General features: G+C 44.0%; 1 protein-coding gene across 1 annotated transcript; it reads right to left on the bottom strand.

Annotated features, from left to right (window-relative positions):
• Nucleotides 1-1,983: 1,983 nt before the first annotated feature.
• Nucleotides 1,984-13,174, bottom strand: LOC119772979 (chromobox protein homolog 2-like). The gene is made up of 5 exons (XM_038269708.1): nucleotides 13,040-13,174; nucleotides 12,914-12,957; nucleotides 7,024-7,089; nucleotides 4,024-4,093; nucleotides 1,984-3,942 (listed from the first exon to the last, which is right to left on the bottom strand). Exons 1-5 carry the CDS (start codon nucleotides 13,103-13,105, stop codon nucleotides 2,740-2,742), a joined length of 1,449 nt encoding a protein of 482 aa, XP_038125636.1. The 5' UTR covers nucleotides 13,106-13,174; the 3' UTR covers nucleotides 1,984-2,739.
• Nucleotides 13,175-13,988: the final 814 nt, after the last annotated feature.

Below are 13,988 nucleotides of genomic sequence, written 5' to 3'. Positions count from 1 at the left end.
CTCTGATCTGAGACTCAACCTGCTGAACAACTTGGCTCATAAAGCTTCTAGTTAGAGTGGCTCAGGTTATCCTGAGCTATCTCTATAGTTCTGCTGCTATAGGCTTAGACTGCTGGAGGACATAGGGACCCCTTTTTCATCATTCTGCTTCATTCTATCTCTATTCTCCCACTCTGCAGAATCTGTTAGTTCAATCTCTAACGTTCTGCTCTCTCTGCTTTTTCTCATAGCAGCTTCATCTGGTCTGTTCCTGTTTGGCTGTGACTCCATCCTGGAGAGAAATATCAGCTGTGCTGCTGAATACAAACTCAGCATTTGATGGTTTTAACTGGTTTAACAAGGAAAAGGAGAAGAAAAAAGATGGAATTACCTTTATAAATTATTAGGAAAGATATGTATAATCATATATAAACTTACAGTTTCCCCCAACTCACGTTAGGGGGCGCTGTGGCGTAATTTGGGGGCGGCCATTTTGGATTCCATTATAGACCGGCTATTTCACGCGGGGGAAAATTTACTGCCATGTTTTACTGAGTTTTTGAATATGCAAAGTCCCTGTAAAATGCGTTCAAAGTGCTACAAGAATCGTAATAATAATAAGAAACTTTCGAAATACAATGATTTAAGTGTGTGTAAAAGTGGTTCTCCAGCTCCTTCATACTCGGTGGTTTCCAGCAGTTTCTCTGCTTCTCAGCAAAATAAGGTACGACTGCATTTTAGGGCCATGCAAGGACAAAAATAAAGCAAAACAGGAATAAACACTCAAATAAAAAAACAAATTTACAAGATTATAAACATGCAAATTTAGAAAGAAACAAGTAACAAATGTACAAGAAAAATTAGGCAAATTTACAAGGAAAAAACATAAATTTACGAAATAAAGATGTAAATTTACAGACTCCCTCCATCTCTAAATCTCCCATTAATTATGCTTTTCCATGTGCTTTATGTAGCATATTTTAATGTGCATTATTATTTTTCCACTAATGTACATTTAAATCTTGCTAATTCACCTTTTTCCTCCTAGTTTTGTTTTTCTTGATAATTTGCTACTTTTTATTTTTTTTATTTTGTAAATTTGTTTTTACTTGTAAATCTGTATTTATTCTTGTAAAAATGCCAATTCAAACTATAAATCTGAAAATGTTCTTTCCCTTCTTACACGGCATCATTATTTTTTTTTATTTTAGGTGTTTTAAAGGCTTATTTCTCCCATCAGGTGAGCAGGTTGATGTCTTCTTCTCTGCTTTCTGAGGGTGATCCCTGAGAGGAGTCTGAACAGAGACCCCTGCTGGTAGGAACAGGAACTACACATCGGCGGCTCAGCTGGTCAGCTTTATTTCCCAAATCCTTCAGACGGCAGAGAGGCACACAGGCTACAATAATGTGAAGCTAATCGGCCGACACGAGCACCAGATCCAGATATCATGAAAAAAAAGGAACACACATATTTACAGATATAAATAACACAGAATTTCACTTCAAAAGACACGGCAATGAAGTATGTATTATAAACGGTAGAAAAGTTATACTGGAAGGTTCCCACTGCGCTGTGCTTGGAGCTGGAGATACTGTCCACCATACAAGTCAGAACTACAGAGTTCACATTCAATACAGCTTTGGTCCACAATCAGAACACAGAGACGTTCTGGGAAAAGTTCAGACATCAGGAGGCCAAAGATGGAGGCGGAGCGTCCAGCCGATGGTCGGTCCAGCCTAAGCCTCGGCAGCACCGGTTCAACTGGAGGCCATTTCTTCCAGAAGAACCAGCAGAAAATAAAACCGGACTCTTCCTTCACCCTAAAAGAACAAAGGTTTTCCTAAACCTTAAACGATTATAATCTCCTCTTTTAATCAAAGATTTAATCGGATAAATGGTCAGCTCTTTAAAAACTTCCCAAAAATCAAACACTGATTAACCTGATGAGATTAATTAGAGACACCAGAACTGAGCAGAACCTGAACTTTCAGCGAGATAAGGTCCAGGATGGATAAAGATCAGCTTTCTGGAAGCAAAGCTGATCTTATTTCTCCATCCATCATCAGAATGGGTCAACAGCACCAGAATAAATCAGAATAACCAGATATGAATACATTAAAATGAGCTTTAAGGATTATTAAGACAGATTATCGTCATGATTCAGATAAAATACTAAAATAAGTTGGTGAAGCGGTGAACGGACCTGGAGGCTGCAGAGCGGCGTTAGTGAACCGTTCACTGCAGCTCCTGTTCACAAAGCAAACGTCAGAGCAGGGCGACCTGCAGAGACGAGACTAATGAACCGTTTACCGACACGTTCTGTTCACTGAGCTGCAGATTCTCAACAAAAACCGGCTGGAATGAATCAGGAAGTACGTCTGGAAAACTGCTCCACTTGCTGGTGAAACCCGATAACTGTCCAACACCCAACGGGTCAGAGAGAACGCCCACGGACGGATCCGACCCAGACAGCCGTTAGTGTGTCCACAGGGATTAGGTGGGAACCCAGCTGAGCAGAACCATCGGCGGAGCTGGAGCCTCTTCTTTCCTCTCCTGATCAAACGTCCTGCAGCTGCAGCACGTCAGGAACCAGAACCTCCAGCTGCGTAGGTCCAACAGAAACCCACCAAGCCTCGGTGAGCGGCGGCGTCCTGCGGTCTGACTAACACCAGTAGGTTTCAGGGTTCATCTTCGCTGCGGAGATCCAACAGCGGTTCTGCTGACAGAACCCGGCGCTGAGCGAGGACCTCTTGGCTCCGTCAGTGATTGCGGGAGCTGAAGAACCCGACGCTGGTTGGAGACTCCTTCACCGTCACCGTGATGAAGTTGGCCGTGACGTCCGTCACAAAGACGTGCTCCATGAGGCTGCGGGCCGGCCTCCAGTCCGTTTCTGTGTCCGACTCGGTGGCGTTGCCGCCGACGCCAGGCCTGCTGTCGTCAGGCAGCGACGGGGCGTCGTGTTCCGACTCGCTGCTGCTGGTGTCGTCGGAATCCCCGGTGCTGAGCTCGGTCAGGCTCAGCCCGTGTTTGCGCTCCTCTTGTCTGCCGGCCGCGGACGGCTGCGTCCTGCTCCGCCCAGACTCCAGCGCCGGCCCAGAGCGCTGCCCTCCGGCCGCGGCGCCGCCCTGCAGGTTGCCGGCGGCCGGCAGCTTGCCGACGCTCTGTAGGTTGAGCGCTCGTAGGTTCAGCGCCTGGCTGGGTCGCTCTTTGGTAGACGGGTTCTGTTTGGAGAAACCGGAGTTCTGCTTGTGTTGAACAGGGCCCGTCTGACCGTCCTGCCTCCTGTGGGCCAGCTGGGGGCGCTGTGCTGCGATTGGATGTCCTCCGAAGCTGCTGTGCAGACCAGAGGGCGCCAAACCGCCGGCAGATTTCACAGGAGACGCTTTAAAGGCCTCCGCTCTGCTGCTCCCCGTTTCTGAGAAGGAGCGTCGGAGCTCGGAGGGCTTCTGCGACGCGCCGCCTTTGTTGTGAGAGGAAGAGGAGGAGGACGAGGAAGAGACGGAGCGGCCGGTCCAGATGCAGCTGAGGGATCCGGGTTTGGAGGCGGAGCTCTGAGAGAAGGAGGAGGAGCTTCCTTCCTCTCTGGAGCTCCGACTGAGCCCAGGGTAGGTGAAACTGGCCGGCTGCAGAGGCTTCTTCACGCCGGGCCGCAGGTCGTCTCTGGGCGACCTGATTGGCTGGTGATGGCGTGGAGGAGGAGGAGGAGGAGGAAGGCTCTTCCCCTGCCGTAGAGCCTTCAGGTCCGGGTGCAGCGGCTTCCTCCCTCGCTTTTTCTTCCGGGGCGGATCAGGCTTGGCCAACAGGATCTGAGGCCTCTTCTGGGGGACGGGGTGGACCCGGGGACTCGGCTTGGACTTCTTGATGTGGTCTTCATCCTCTGAGGAAGAGGAGGGCTCAGACGAGAGGCCGGAGGAGGAGGAGGAGGAGGAGGAACGGCTGTCCTTGGTGGCAGTAGGAGGAGGCTGAGGAAGAGAGACAGAATGATGAAGATGATGAGGAGGAGACGGCAGGAGAGCAGGAGGAGCCGTGAGGTTTGCTTTTACCAGAATCTTCCGGGGCCGTCCTCTGGGACGCTTCCCTTTCTTCTGAAACAGAAGTTCCCGTTCCTGTTCCCTGGAAAACACCGAGAACCAAACTTTAGTTCTAAACAACTGGGCTCAGCCGGATCAGAGACGGAACCACGGGATGCATGGGGGGCCTGGCGCCGCGGCGTGGAAGCTGCTGCTGAACGAGACTCAGACGGACCTTCTCAGTGTGAGCAGAGGCGGCTAACGCTAATCGCTAACCGGATTTACAGCCCCACTCTCACATTGTGACATCACCAATGTTTCTACTTTACTAAACCATTTAAAAGTTAAAACGCTTCATCAAATCTTTTTCATCTCAAAAACTAAACTGGTAAAATTTCTTAAATAAAAAAATCCTCCTAAATGGAATTTACATATTTCACGTTAAAGTGAAATTTTTACGAGAATAAACACACATTTAAGATCAAAAACACCAACATTTACAAAATTAAAATATACTATTAGAGAAAAAAAACGTAGCAAATTAATTATAAAAAAACACGCAAATTTAGGAGGAAAAAAGTAGCAGATTTAAACATGTAAATTAGCGGCACAATGCCAGATTATAATTCACGTTAAAGTATTCTACATAAAGCTCATGCAAATGCAACATTAATGGGAGATGAGATGGAATATTAAAGTTTTTAGTAAAAGTGGGATTCAATATGAAAAATACAGTAAATTAACAAGTTTATTCTCTTAAATTTGCTACCTGTTTCCTTATAAAGGTGAAAGTTTATGATCTCATAAATTTGAGATTTAATTTACAGGGTTTTTACAGGAATAAGTAACTCTAATTTAATTTAATTAGGGATGCACGATATAATCAGCCCCCTATCGGTATCGGCCTTAAAACTGAATATCGGACATCGGCCACCCCACCGATATTTAACCCGATATTTGATCAGCTTCTGAGTTTCTAAAGTCTAAAAAAAAATAATAAATGCTACTTCTTCTTCTTCCTCTAAAAACTTCTTTTTTACAGACTTAAAAACTTCTAAAGACGAGGGAAAAAATATTGATCCATTAAAATATCCCAATATCTTCATATGCTGATATATTGCCATTTAAAAACACCATATCAATCTCTTTTACTAATGAAATATTGCTATATGTCATCGTTATGCTACGAAATCCCCCGAAAATTCACCAAATGTTGCCATATTTTTATATGTTGATATATTGACGCGGTATCGATCTATTTTACTAACAAAATCTCACAAGAATTTGCAAAATATCACAAGAGTTTGTAACAGAACGATGAAATTTAACCAGATTTTGAAAGTAAAATAGATCGATACCGCGTTTTTAAAAATCTATTTGATATCAGCATATGAAAATATATTTGAGTATATTATTTTTCAAAGTGTCAGAAATGGATAACAAAACTGCTATTTTTAATGACTACTTATTTTTGTCCAGCTTTAACATCGGTATCGATATCGGTTATCGGCTACATGAGTTTTAAAATATCGGCATATCGGATATCGGCCAAAATCCCAATATCGTGCATCCCTAATATAACCATTTTTTTTTTAAATAAAGTATTTTAAATGCCATGAAAATAATAATTGAATGACTTTTAATGACCTGCAGAAACCTGATTTGATATATAAGATCATAATAAGAACAACCAGCCGAGCCGCTGCAAGAAAATAAAGAAGGAAAAGATATCAGCCCAGTTTCCCTGGCAGGACGACGACCATCAGAGAAACTGATTGACGCCGACTGATGATCGACCCGTGCCTCGTTTTATACTATAAACACCTAATCAGATTTTTTTAAATAAAAGTGATTTTGTTGTCTACAGCTCTAATAATAATACTCTACGATTAGGAGTTTTATTAAACTCTGCATACGATGCGTCTCTTTTCCATCACTCTAATGCAGAGGTATTCAACAGGGGGTCCGCGACCCCTAGGGGGTCCACGGAGGTACTGCATGGGGGTCGCAAAAGTCTTTGTTGATTACTTTTTTATATTCCCTCCTGCAATTTTTTGCACTAATTAAAATGTCTTTAAATCCACATTAACATGAATCCAACAGACTGTAGTAAACAGATAAATGGAGGCAGAAGATGTCTTTCAGTCATCAATGCTCACATTCAGAGACTAGGGTTGTCACGATACTAAACTTTTCAACTCGATACCGATACTAAGGAAAATATTCGATACTCGATACCACAAGGATAAAAATAAAGACTCCAAAATTCAACAGAAATATTTTCATTAATAAATAAAATACAATAAATAAATACAATAAAGGTTGTATGCTGTGCATAATATTATGCAAGCTTGATAAAAAACTTATAAAATTCAAATTAAGTGTTCCTTCCTTGGCTATGCTTTGCACACATAACAATGACACTAGCCAAACCAGTTAAGAAACAAAAATAATTCTCAGCAGCTGCACCTCTTACAAAAAAAAAGTCTGAAACTGAAAAGAGCGTAGAATTCTTCAATCACACAGTGTTCAGAAAGTGCATTTTCCTCTATTCTGCACTTTAGATGAATGACTGCTTAGGTGCCACTGGTGACGGCACTGTATCGATACTTTTAAAAACGAGTATTGTATCCGGATACAACATTTCAGTATCGATACTTTTTTGAGTTTCGATACTTTTGACAACCCTATCAGAGACACACAGGAGCTCTTTCAAGCTGGACACCGTTTCATTCACAACACCTGTCCCATCAACCAGGAAGCAGAAATACTTTAATAATCCCAGGGAGGGATTACTTTAGTTACATTACGGTACTCCATCTGTAATAGAGTGACTATAGGAGCAGTTTGATAGAACACTATTTCATACAATATAAATAATCAGGGGGTCCCCGCTCCATCTCACCATCAGTTTGGGGGTCCTTGGCTTTGAAAACGTTGAAGACCCCTGCTCTAATGGAATGGCTGCGGTTGGGTTTTTAGAAAAACATTTTTTACCAGACAAATCCCATAAAACGAGGAGTGGATTCTCACCTCTTATGAAACGCCGCCAGCAGCCTCGGGTCCAGAATGTTCTCCTCGGGCTCCCAGCTGTTATGCCTTAAAAAAGAGAAATGAGCTTCAGTCCTGATAGAAACAGCTGATTTATTCTAAACATGTTTCAATTGAATAAAAACTGATCAGCAGAGCTTCTGAGAGGGAATCAGTGTTCATATCCTAGATCTAAATGATCCAGAGACAAACTGAAAAATATACGGATCTAGACACTAAAATGCAGGAAGATGAAATCAGGGCTGAAACTATTAATCTGATTAATCGTTTATTGAAATCATTGTTAACTGGAGTATAGAGACTCTAAAAAGTCTGTAGCTGACACAGTGACTCACTTAGAGCAGGAATTATATCAAGATTGTAAAAAAGATTTAAACATTTTGCATTTCAATTTTTTTTTTTTTTTACTTTTTCTCCATCTGTCTCTATCCAGAACTCCACAGGTGGAAAAGTTTTAGTTTCATCTGGTTTAATTTCGTAAAAAAATCTTTGGCTCTCTGATTATTAATCAATGAATCAAAAAAATAAACAGATTCATCAATTTCCAAAATAATCGTTAGTTAAAAAAAGAAAACGACAAGAAAGAAAAACAACAGCTGCTAAAAAAGCCTGAAACCAGAAGAAAAGAGCAGAGAGATCAACCGGAATGCTCCGCCTGGTCCAAGTCTGGAAATGGGTTCGGGTCCAGGTCTGTAAACAGCTTCGGGTCCAGGTCTGTAAACAGCTTCGGTTCCAGGTCTGTAAACAGCTTTGGGTCCAGGGGCCTGTTTCAATAAGGAAGTTCAACCAACTCTGAGTTAAAACTTGAACTCTGAGTTGACTTATCCTGAGATTGGAAACTCTGAGTTTTGGGTTTCAGAACAGCTGAAATGAGTTAGTTCAATCAACTCTAAATTGACTGACTCTGAGTTAAGCGCGTGCACCACAACTATAAAAAGCCATCATCAATGGAGCACAGATATTACGAGTCACCATGGCAACAGCTTCAGACAAAAAAAGGTGTGCATATTTCTCACCAGCAGAACTGGATGTGCTTATGCAAGCATATGCAGAATTTGAACATGTATTTTTAAAAAAAGCAACACGGCTGCAGCGGCGAAGGAGAGAGAGTTAGCTTGGGTGAAAATAGCTGCTCGAGTCAATGCGTAAGTTTACATTTTAATTACTTTTATACAGTGTTGGGTGTAATGAATTAAGTTACTTAAGTAATATAAATACTGTAATTAAATTAAAGACTATAAAACAATAGTGAATTTAATATCAAATTTTAAAAGGTATATTTTGATTTGAACTTTCTCCCTCTAGTTACACACCTTGGTCAATTTAAGATTAATTCATGCAATTGAATATTGTTTATTTGAAAGCATTAGAAGTGCAGTTTCTTGTCTCTCCTTGTATTGTTCAAGTGGTTGAGGTTGATTTGGGATTTAGAAAGTAATTAATAAGTAAGTAAAACAAATTAGTAAGTAGACCAATACTTTCTAGAGACAGTAATTATTACATTAATCTAATTAGACTTGTTGAAGATAAAATTTGTAGTTAGTAATTAAGAACTATTTTAGAGTAACTTACCCAACTGTTATAATATCAGAGGTGAAACTGGAAGAACAGTATTTTATTAAACCTAATTTAGTTTTCATGGATAGGTGCAATCCTGCAGGCATCAAAAGAACATGGCAGCAGCTGAAAATGAAATATAAAAAAAAAATTCAAGCAGGTAAGCCTTGAGCACATCATGGGAGTAGAGTAGCTACCTGGCTTTACAAACAGGATCATCCATTAAAGGACATGCCATTTCATTCCCTTTGATGCGCTCTACGTGACTGAAATGTGTGCAATGAATACTGTATGTCCCCAAAGAATCAATGAGGTGTTTAAACACCACTTCCTCTTTAAAAAAGGGGAGGAGACCAAAATAAACTCTGGATTTTCTGAAGAAAACCTGCTCCCGACCAGGTTAGGTTCACAGAGTAAATTGCCATGGTAACTGACTCTGAGTATAAGTTACCTCTCTTTCAGAAACGGGCTTGACTTACTCTGCTTTCTCAGGTTTAACTTACCTCCCTTTCTGAAACAGAAAACCCAGAGTTTCCCTCATTTCAGGGTTAACAAACTCAGAGTTTTCACTTAACCTCCTTTCTGAAACAGGCCCCAGGTCTGTAAACAGGTTCGGTATCAGGTCTGTAAACAGGTTCGGTATCAGGTCTGTAAACAGCTTCGGTTCCAGGTCTGTAAACAGCTTCGGTTCCAGGTCTGTAAACAGCTTCGGTTCCAGGTCTGTAAACAGCTTCGGTTCCAGGTCTGTAAACAGCTTCGGTTCCAAGTCTGTAAACAGCTTCGGTTCCAGGTCTGTAAACAGCTTCGGTTCCAGGTCTGTAAACAGCTTCGGTTCCAAGTCTGTAAACAGCTTCGGTTCCAGGTCTGTAAACAGCTTCGGTTCCAGGTCTGTAAACAGCTTCGGTTCCAAGTCTGTAAACAGCTTCGGTTCCAGGTCTGTAAACAGCTTCGGTTCCAGGTCTGTAAACAGCTTCGGTTCCAGGTCTGTAAACAGGTTCGGTCAGATTTGGGTCCAGGTCTGTAAACAGCTTCGGTTCCAGGTCTGTAAACAGGTTCGGTTCCAGGTCTGTAAACAGGTTCGGTTCCAGGTCTGTAAACAGGTTCGGTTCCAGGTCTGTAAACAGCTTCGGTTCCAGGTCTGTAAACAGGTTCGGTCAGATTTGGGTCCAGGTCTGTAAAACAGGTTCCAACAGCTTCGGTTCCAGGTCTGTAAACAGCTTCGGTTCCAGGTCTGTAAACAGCTTCGGTTCCAGGTCTGTAAACAGCTTCGGTTCCAGGTCTGTAAACAGCTTCGGGTCCAGGTCTGTAAACAGCTTCGGTTCCAGGTCTGTAAACAGCTTCGGGTCCAGGTCTGTAAACAGCTTCGGGTCCAGGTCTGTAAACAGCTTCGGGTCCAGGTCTGTTTTGGTTCCAGGTCTGTGAACAGGTTCAGACAGGTTTGGGTCCAGGTCTGTAAACAGGTTCAGTCCAGGTCTGTAAACAGGTACGGGTCAAGGTATGTAAACAGCATCGGGTCCAGGTCTGTTTTGGTTCCAGGTCTGTAAACAGGTTCAGTCAGGTTTGGGTCCAGGTCTGTAAAACAGGTTCCAACAGTTTCAGGTCCAGGTCTGTAAAACAGGTTCCAACAGTTTCAGGTCCAGGTCTGTAAAACAGGTTCGGTCAGGTTTGGGTCCAGGTCTGTAAAACAGGTTCCAACAGTTTCAGGTCCAGGTCTGTAAAACAGGTTCGGTCAGGTTTGGGTCCAGGTCTGTAAAACAGGTTCCAACAGTTTCAGGTCCAGGTCTGTAAACAGACTCGGTCCAGGTCGATAAACAGCTTCGGGTCCAGGTCTGTAAACAGAGTCGGGTCCAGGTCTGTAAACAGAGTCGGGTCCAGGTCTGTAAACAGACTCGGTCCAGGTCTGTAAACAGAGTCGGGTCCAGGTCTGTAAACAGAGTCGGGTCCAGGTCTGTAAACAGAGTCGGGTCCAGGTCTGTAAACAGAGTCGGGTCCAGGTCTTCGGGTCCAGGTCTGTAAACAGACTCGGTCCAGGTTGATAAACAGCTTCAGGTCCAGGTCTGTAAACAGAGTCGGGTCCAGGTCTTCGGGTCCAGGTCGATAAACAGCTTCGGGTCCAGGTCTGTAAACAGAGTCGGGTCCAGGTCTGTAAACAGAGTCGGGTCCAGGTCTGTAAACAGAGTCGGGTCCAGGTCTTCGGGTCCAGGTCTGTAAACAGACTCGGTCCAGGTCGATAAACAGAGTCGGGTCCAGGTCTTCGGGTCCAGGTCTGTAAACAGAGTCGGGTCCAGGTCTTCGGGTCCAGGTCTGTTAACAGGTTCGGGTCCAGGTCTGTAAACAGGTTCGGGTTCAGGTCTGTAAACAGACTCGGTCCAGGTCGATAAACAGCTTCAGGTCCAGGTCTGTAAACAGAGTCGGGTCCAGGTCTTCGGGTCCAGGTCTGTAAACAGACTCGGTCCAGGTTGATAAACAGCTTCAGGTCCAGGTCTGTAAACAGAGTCGGGTCCAGGTCTTCGGGTCCAGGTCTGTAAACAGGTTCGGGTCCAGGTCTGTAAACAGGTTCGGGTCCAGGTCTGTAAACAGAGTCGGGTCCAGGTCTTCGGGTCCAGGTCTGTAAACAGGTTCGGGTCCAGGTCTGTAAACAGGTTCGGGTTCAGGTCTGTAAACAGACTCGGTCCAGGTCGATAAACAGCTTCAGGTCCAGGTCTGTAAACAGAGTCGGGTCCAGGTCTTCGGGTCCAGGTCTGTAAACAGGTTCGGGTTCAGGTCTGTAAACAGACTCGGTCCAGGTCGATAAACAGCTTCAGGTCCAGGTCAGTAAACAGACTCGGTCCAGGTTGATAAACAGCTTCAGGTCCAGGTCTGTAAACAGAGTCGGTCCAGGTTGATAAACAGCTTCAGGTCCAGGTCAGTAAACAGACTCGGTCCAGGTTGATAAACAGCTTCAGGTCCAGGTCTGTAAACAGAGTCGGGTCCAGGTCTTCGGGTCCAGGTCTGTAAACAGGTTCGGGTTCAGGTCTGTAAACAGACTCGGTCCAGGTCGATAAACAGCTTCAGGTCCAGGTCAGTAAACAGACTCGGTCCAGGTTGATAAACAGCTTCAGGTCCAGGTCTGTAAACAGAGTCGGGTCCAGGTCTTCGGGTCCAGGTCTGTTAACAGGTTCGGGTCCAGGTCTGTAAACAGGTTCGGGTCCAGGTCTGTAAACAGGTTCGGGTTCAGGTCTGTAAACAGACTCGGTCCAGGTCGATAAACAGCTTCAGGTCCAGGTCTGTAAACAGAGTCGGGTCCAGGTCTTCGGGTCCAGGTCTGTAAACAGACTCGGTCCAGGTTGATAAACAGCTTCAGGTCCAGGTCTGTAAACAGAGTCGGGTCCAGGTCTTCGGGTCCAGGTCTGTAAACAGGTTCGGGTCCAGGTCTGTAAACAGGTTCGGGTCCAGGTCTGTAAACAGAGTCGGGTCCAGGTCTTCGGGTCCAGGTCTGTAAACAGGTTCGGGTCCAGGTCTGTAAACAGACTCGGTCCAGGTCGATAAACAGCTTCAGGTCCAGGTCAGTAAACAGACTCGGTCCAGGTTGATAAACAGCTTCAGGTCCAGGTCTGTAAACAGAGTCGGGTCCAGGTCTTCGGGTCCAGGTCTGTAAACAGGTTCGGGTTCAGGTCTGTAAACAGGTTCAGGTTCAGGTCTGTAAACAGACTCGGTCCAGGTTGATAAACAGCTTCAGGTCCAGGTCTGTAAACAGAGTCGGGTCCAGGTCTTCGGGTCCAGGTCTGTAAACAGGTTCGGGTCCAGGTCTGTAAACAGGTTCAGGTTCAGGTCTGTAAACAGACTCGGTCCAGGTCGATAAACAGCTTCAGGTCCAGGTCTGTAAACAGGTTCAGGTTCAGGTCTGTAAACAGACTCGGTCCATCAGCTCCTCCTCCCTGAAGGCTTTGGCTGATTGTTGTTTACATTCAGGTCTCTGGGATCTTCTGCATATCCTGATCATCAAAGCGGCCGCGGTACCAAATGATCCGGTTCTGGCCCGGTTCACCGAAACATCCCGGGTCCCAGTGAGCCTACAGGTGGTACTGGTTAAACCGGGTCAAGCTTGTGTGCGTTCGGCAGGTTGGTACCGCTGGGCCCGCAGCTAAAGCGGACTCTGTGCTAGCAGGTAGCCACCGGTACTGGTGTAGCTGGTACCGGTCCGGTCCGGAGTCTACAGTCAGGCGTTCTGTATTAGAAGTCTGCAGCTGGTGTCGGTTCGGCTGGTACCGAGGCAGTCGGGCAAAGCAAAAAGCGTCTTTGTGTTAGCAGCTAGCAGCTAGCAGCGGCTACTCACTTGGAGGACCAGCCTCTCCACTTCACCAGATACTCGAATTTCCCCTGGAGAGACAAACACAGTCAGAACCAGAACCAGAACCGGAACCAGAAGGCCGCGGAACCACCACAGACAGCCGCTTCTTACCTTTCTCTGCCGCTTACTGAGGATACACTCCGCATCGAAGACCTGGCCCACCGTCACCCCCTCCATCACTGCTGTTGTCTGGCCTTTCCCGGCTTCCGTACAGCCTCCCTGCTGCTTCCAGCGGAGCCATGGAGACAGCTCCATCAGCTTATTTATAAAGATCACTTGATTTTACCTGAATAAACTCCAGAAGAATTTGGGTGGTTCTGTCTATGGGTTTGAAAAGTGGAACAGTTAAAATTAGGAGCAATATTTATGGTTATTTTGCGCGTTTTAAGGGAAAAATAAGGAGGTTATGTCAGTCATTCATTCATTTATAAAAATCTTACTTTCTTAAATAAATATTTAATTTGGAGCTAAATATTTATTTGACAAATTAAATATAAATAGAATAAATATTGCTCCTAATTTTAAATGCTTCATTTTACAAACGGTTCCTCATTGACATCAAACTAGTTTACAATTAGAAGTGAAAAACAAAACCTTTTCTTTTGATGCTCTGAACGAGTTTCCTTTAACGTCCCTTCTTTAACACGTCAACATTTTGCATAAGATAATTTCCCCCTTTTTATAATTAATCTAATTAACATTCAGTAAATGTAGCTAGTCGTTTGATTGATGCATTCATTTGATTTTAAAATCTATACCTCACCGGATGTTTGAGGGAGAGTTTATGGTTCGTCATTGACTTTGTTTTGTCAAAGAATGTGAGAAAAGAAAAGATTTACTGCTGTAAGTTTGGTTGCAGCTAAATTAAATCATTCCTAAAAAAAAAACTAGATCTATAAAATCCAAAGAATTTAAGTCAGATCTTTATTGCACACCCAAGAAAGGTCAATATTAATAAAAAAAAATAATAAAAAAAGAATTATTATTTATAATTTCCTTGTAAAGTAACCTGTGCTTTAGGTAGAACTTTAATGCCATACAAATTTGGACAGAAAAACAG

Source organism: Cyprinodon tularosa, unplaced genomic scaffold (assembly GCF_016077235.1).
Source record: "Cyprinodon tularosa strain WSP-4 unplaced genomic scaffold, ASM1607723v1 ctg736, whole genome shotgun sequence".
Taxonomy (NCBI): Eukaryota; Metazoa; Chordata; class Actinopteri; order Cyprinodontiformes; family Cyprinodontidae; genus Cyprinodon; species Cyprinodon tularosa.
Note: the sequence above shows the minus strand (reverse complement) of the source record. Positions and strands in the feature narration are given on the sequence as shown.

Excerpts from the sequence above, each read along its gene's own strand:
- LOC119772979 (XM_038269708.1), bottom strand. The coding sequence starts at position 13,105 with ATGGAGGGGGTGACGGTGGGCCAGGTCTTCGATGCGGAGTGTATCCTC. Across the intron at positions 7,090-12,913 it reads TGGAGAGGCTGGTCCTCCAA|GCATAACAGCTGGGAGCCCG; the intron begins GTGAGTAGCCGC and ends CTCTTTTTTAAG. Across the intron at positions 3,943-4,023 it reads GACGGCCCCGGAAGATTCTG|CCTCCTCCTACTGCCACCAA; the intron begins GTAAAAGCAAAC and ends TCTCTTCCTCAG.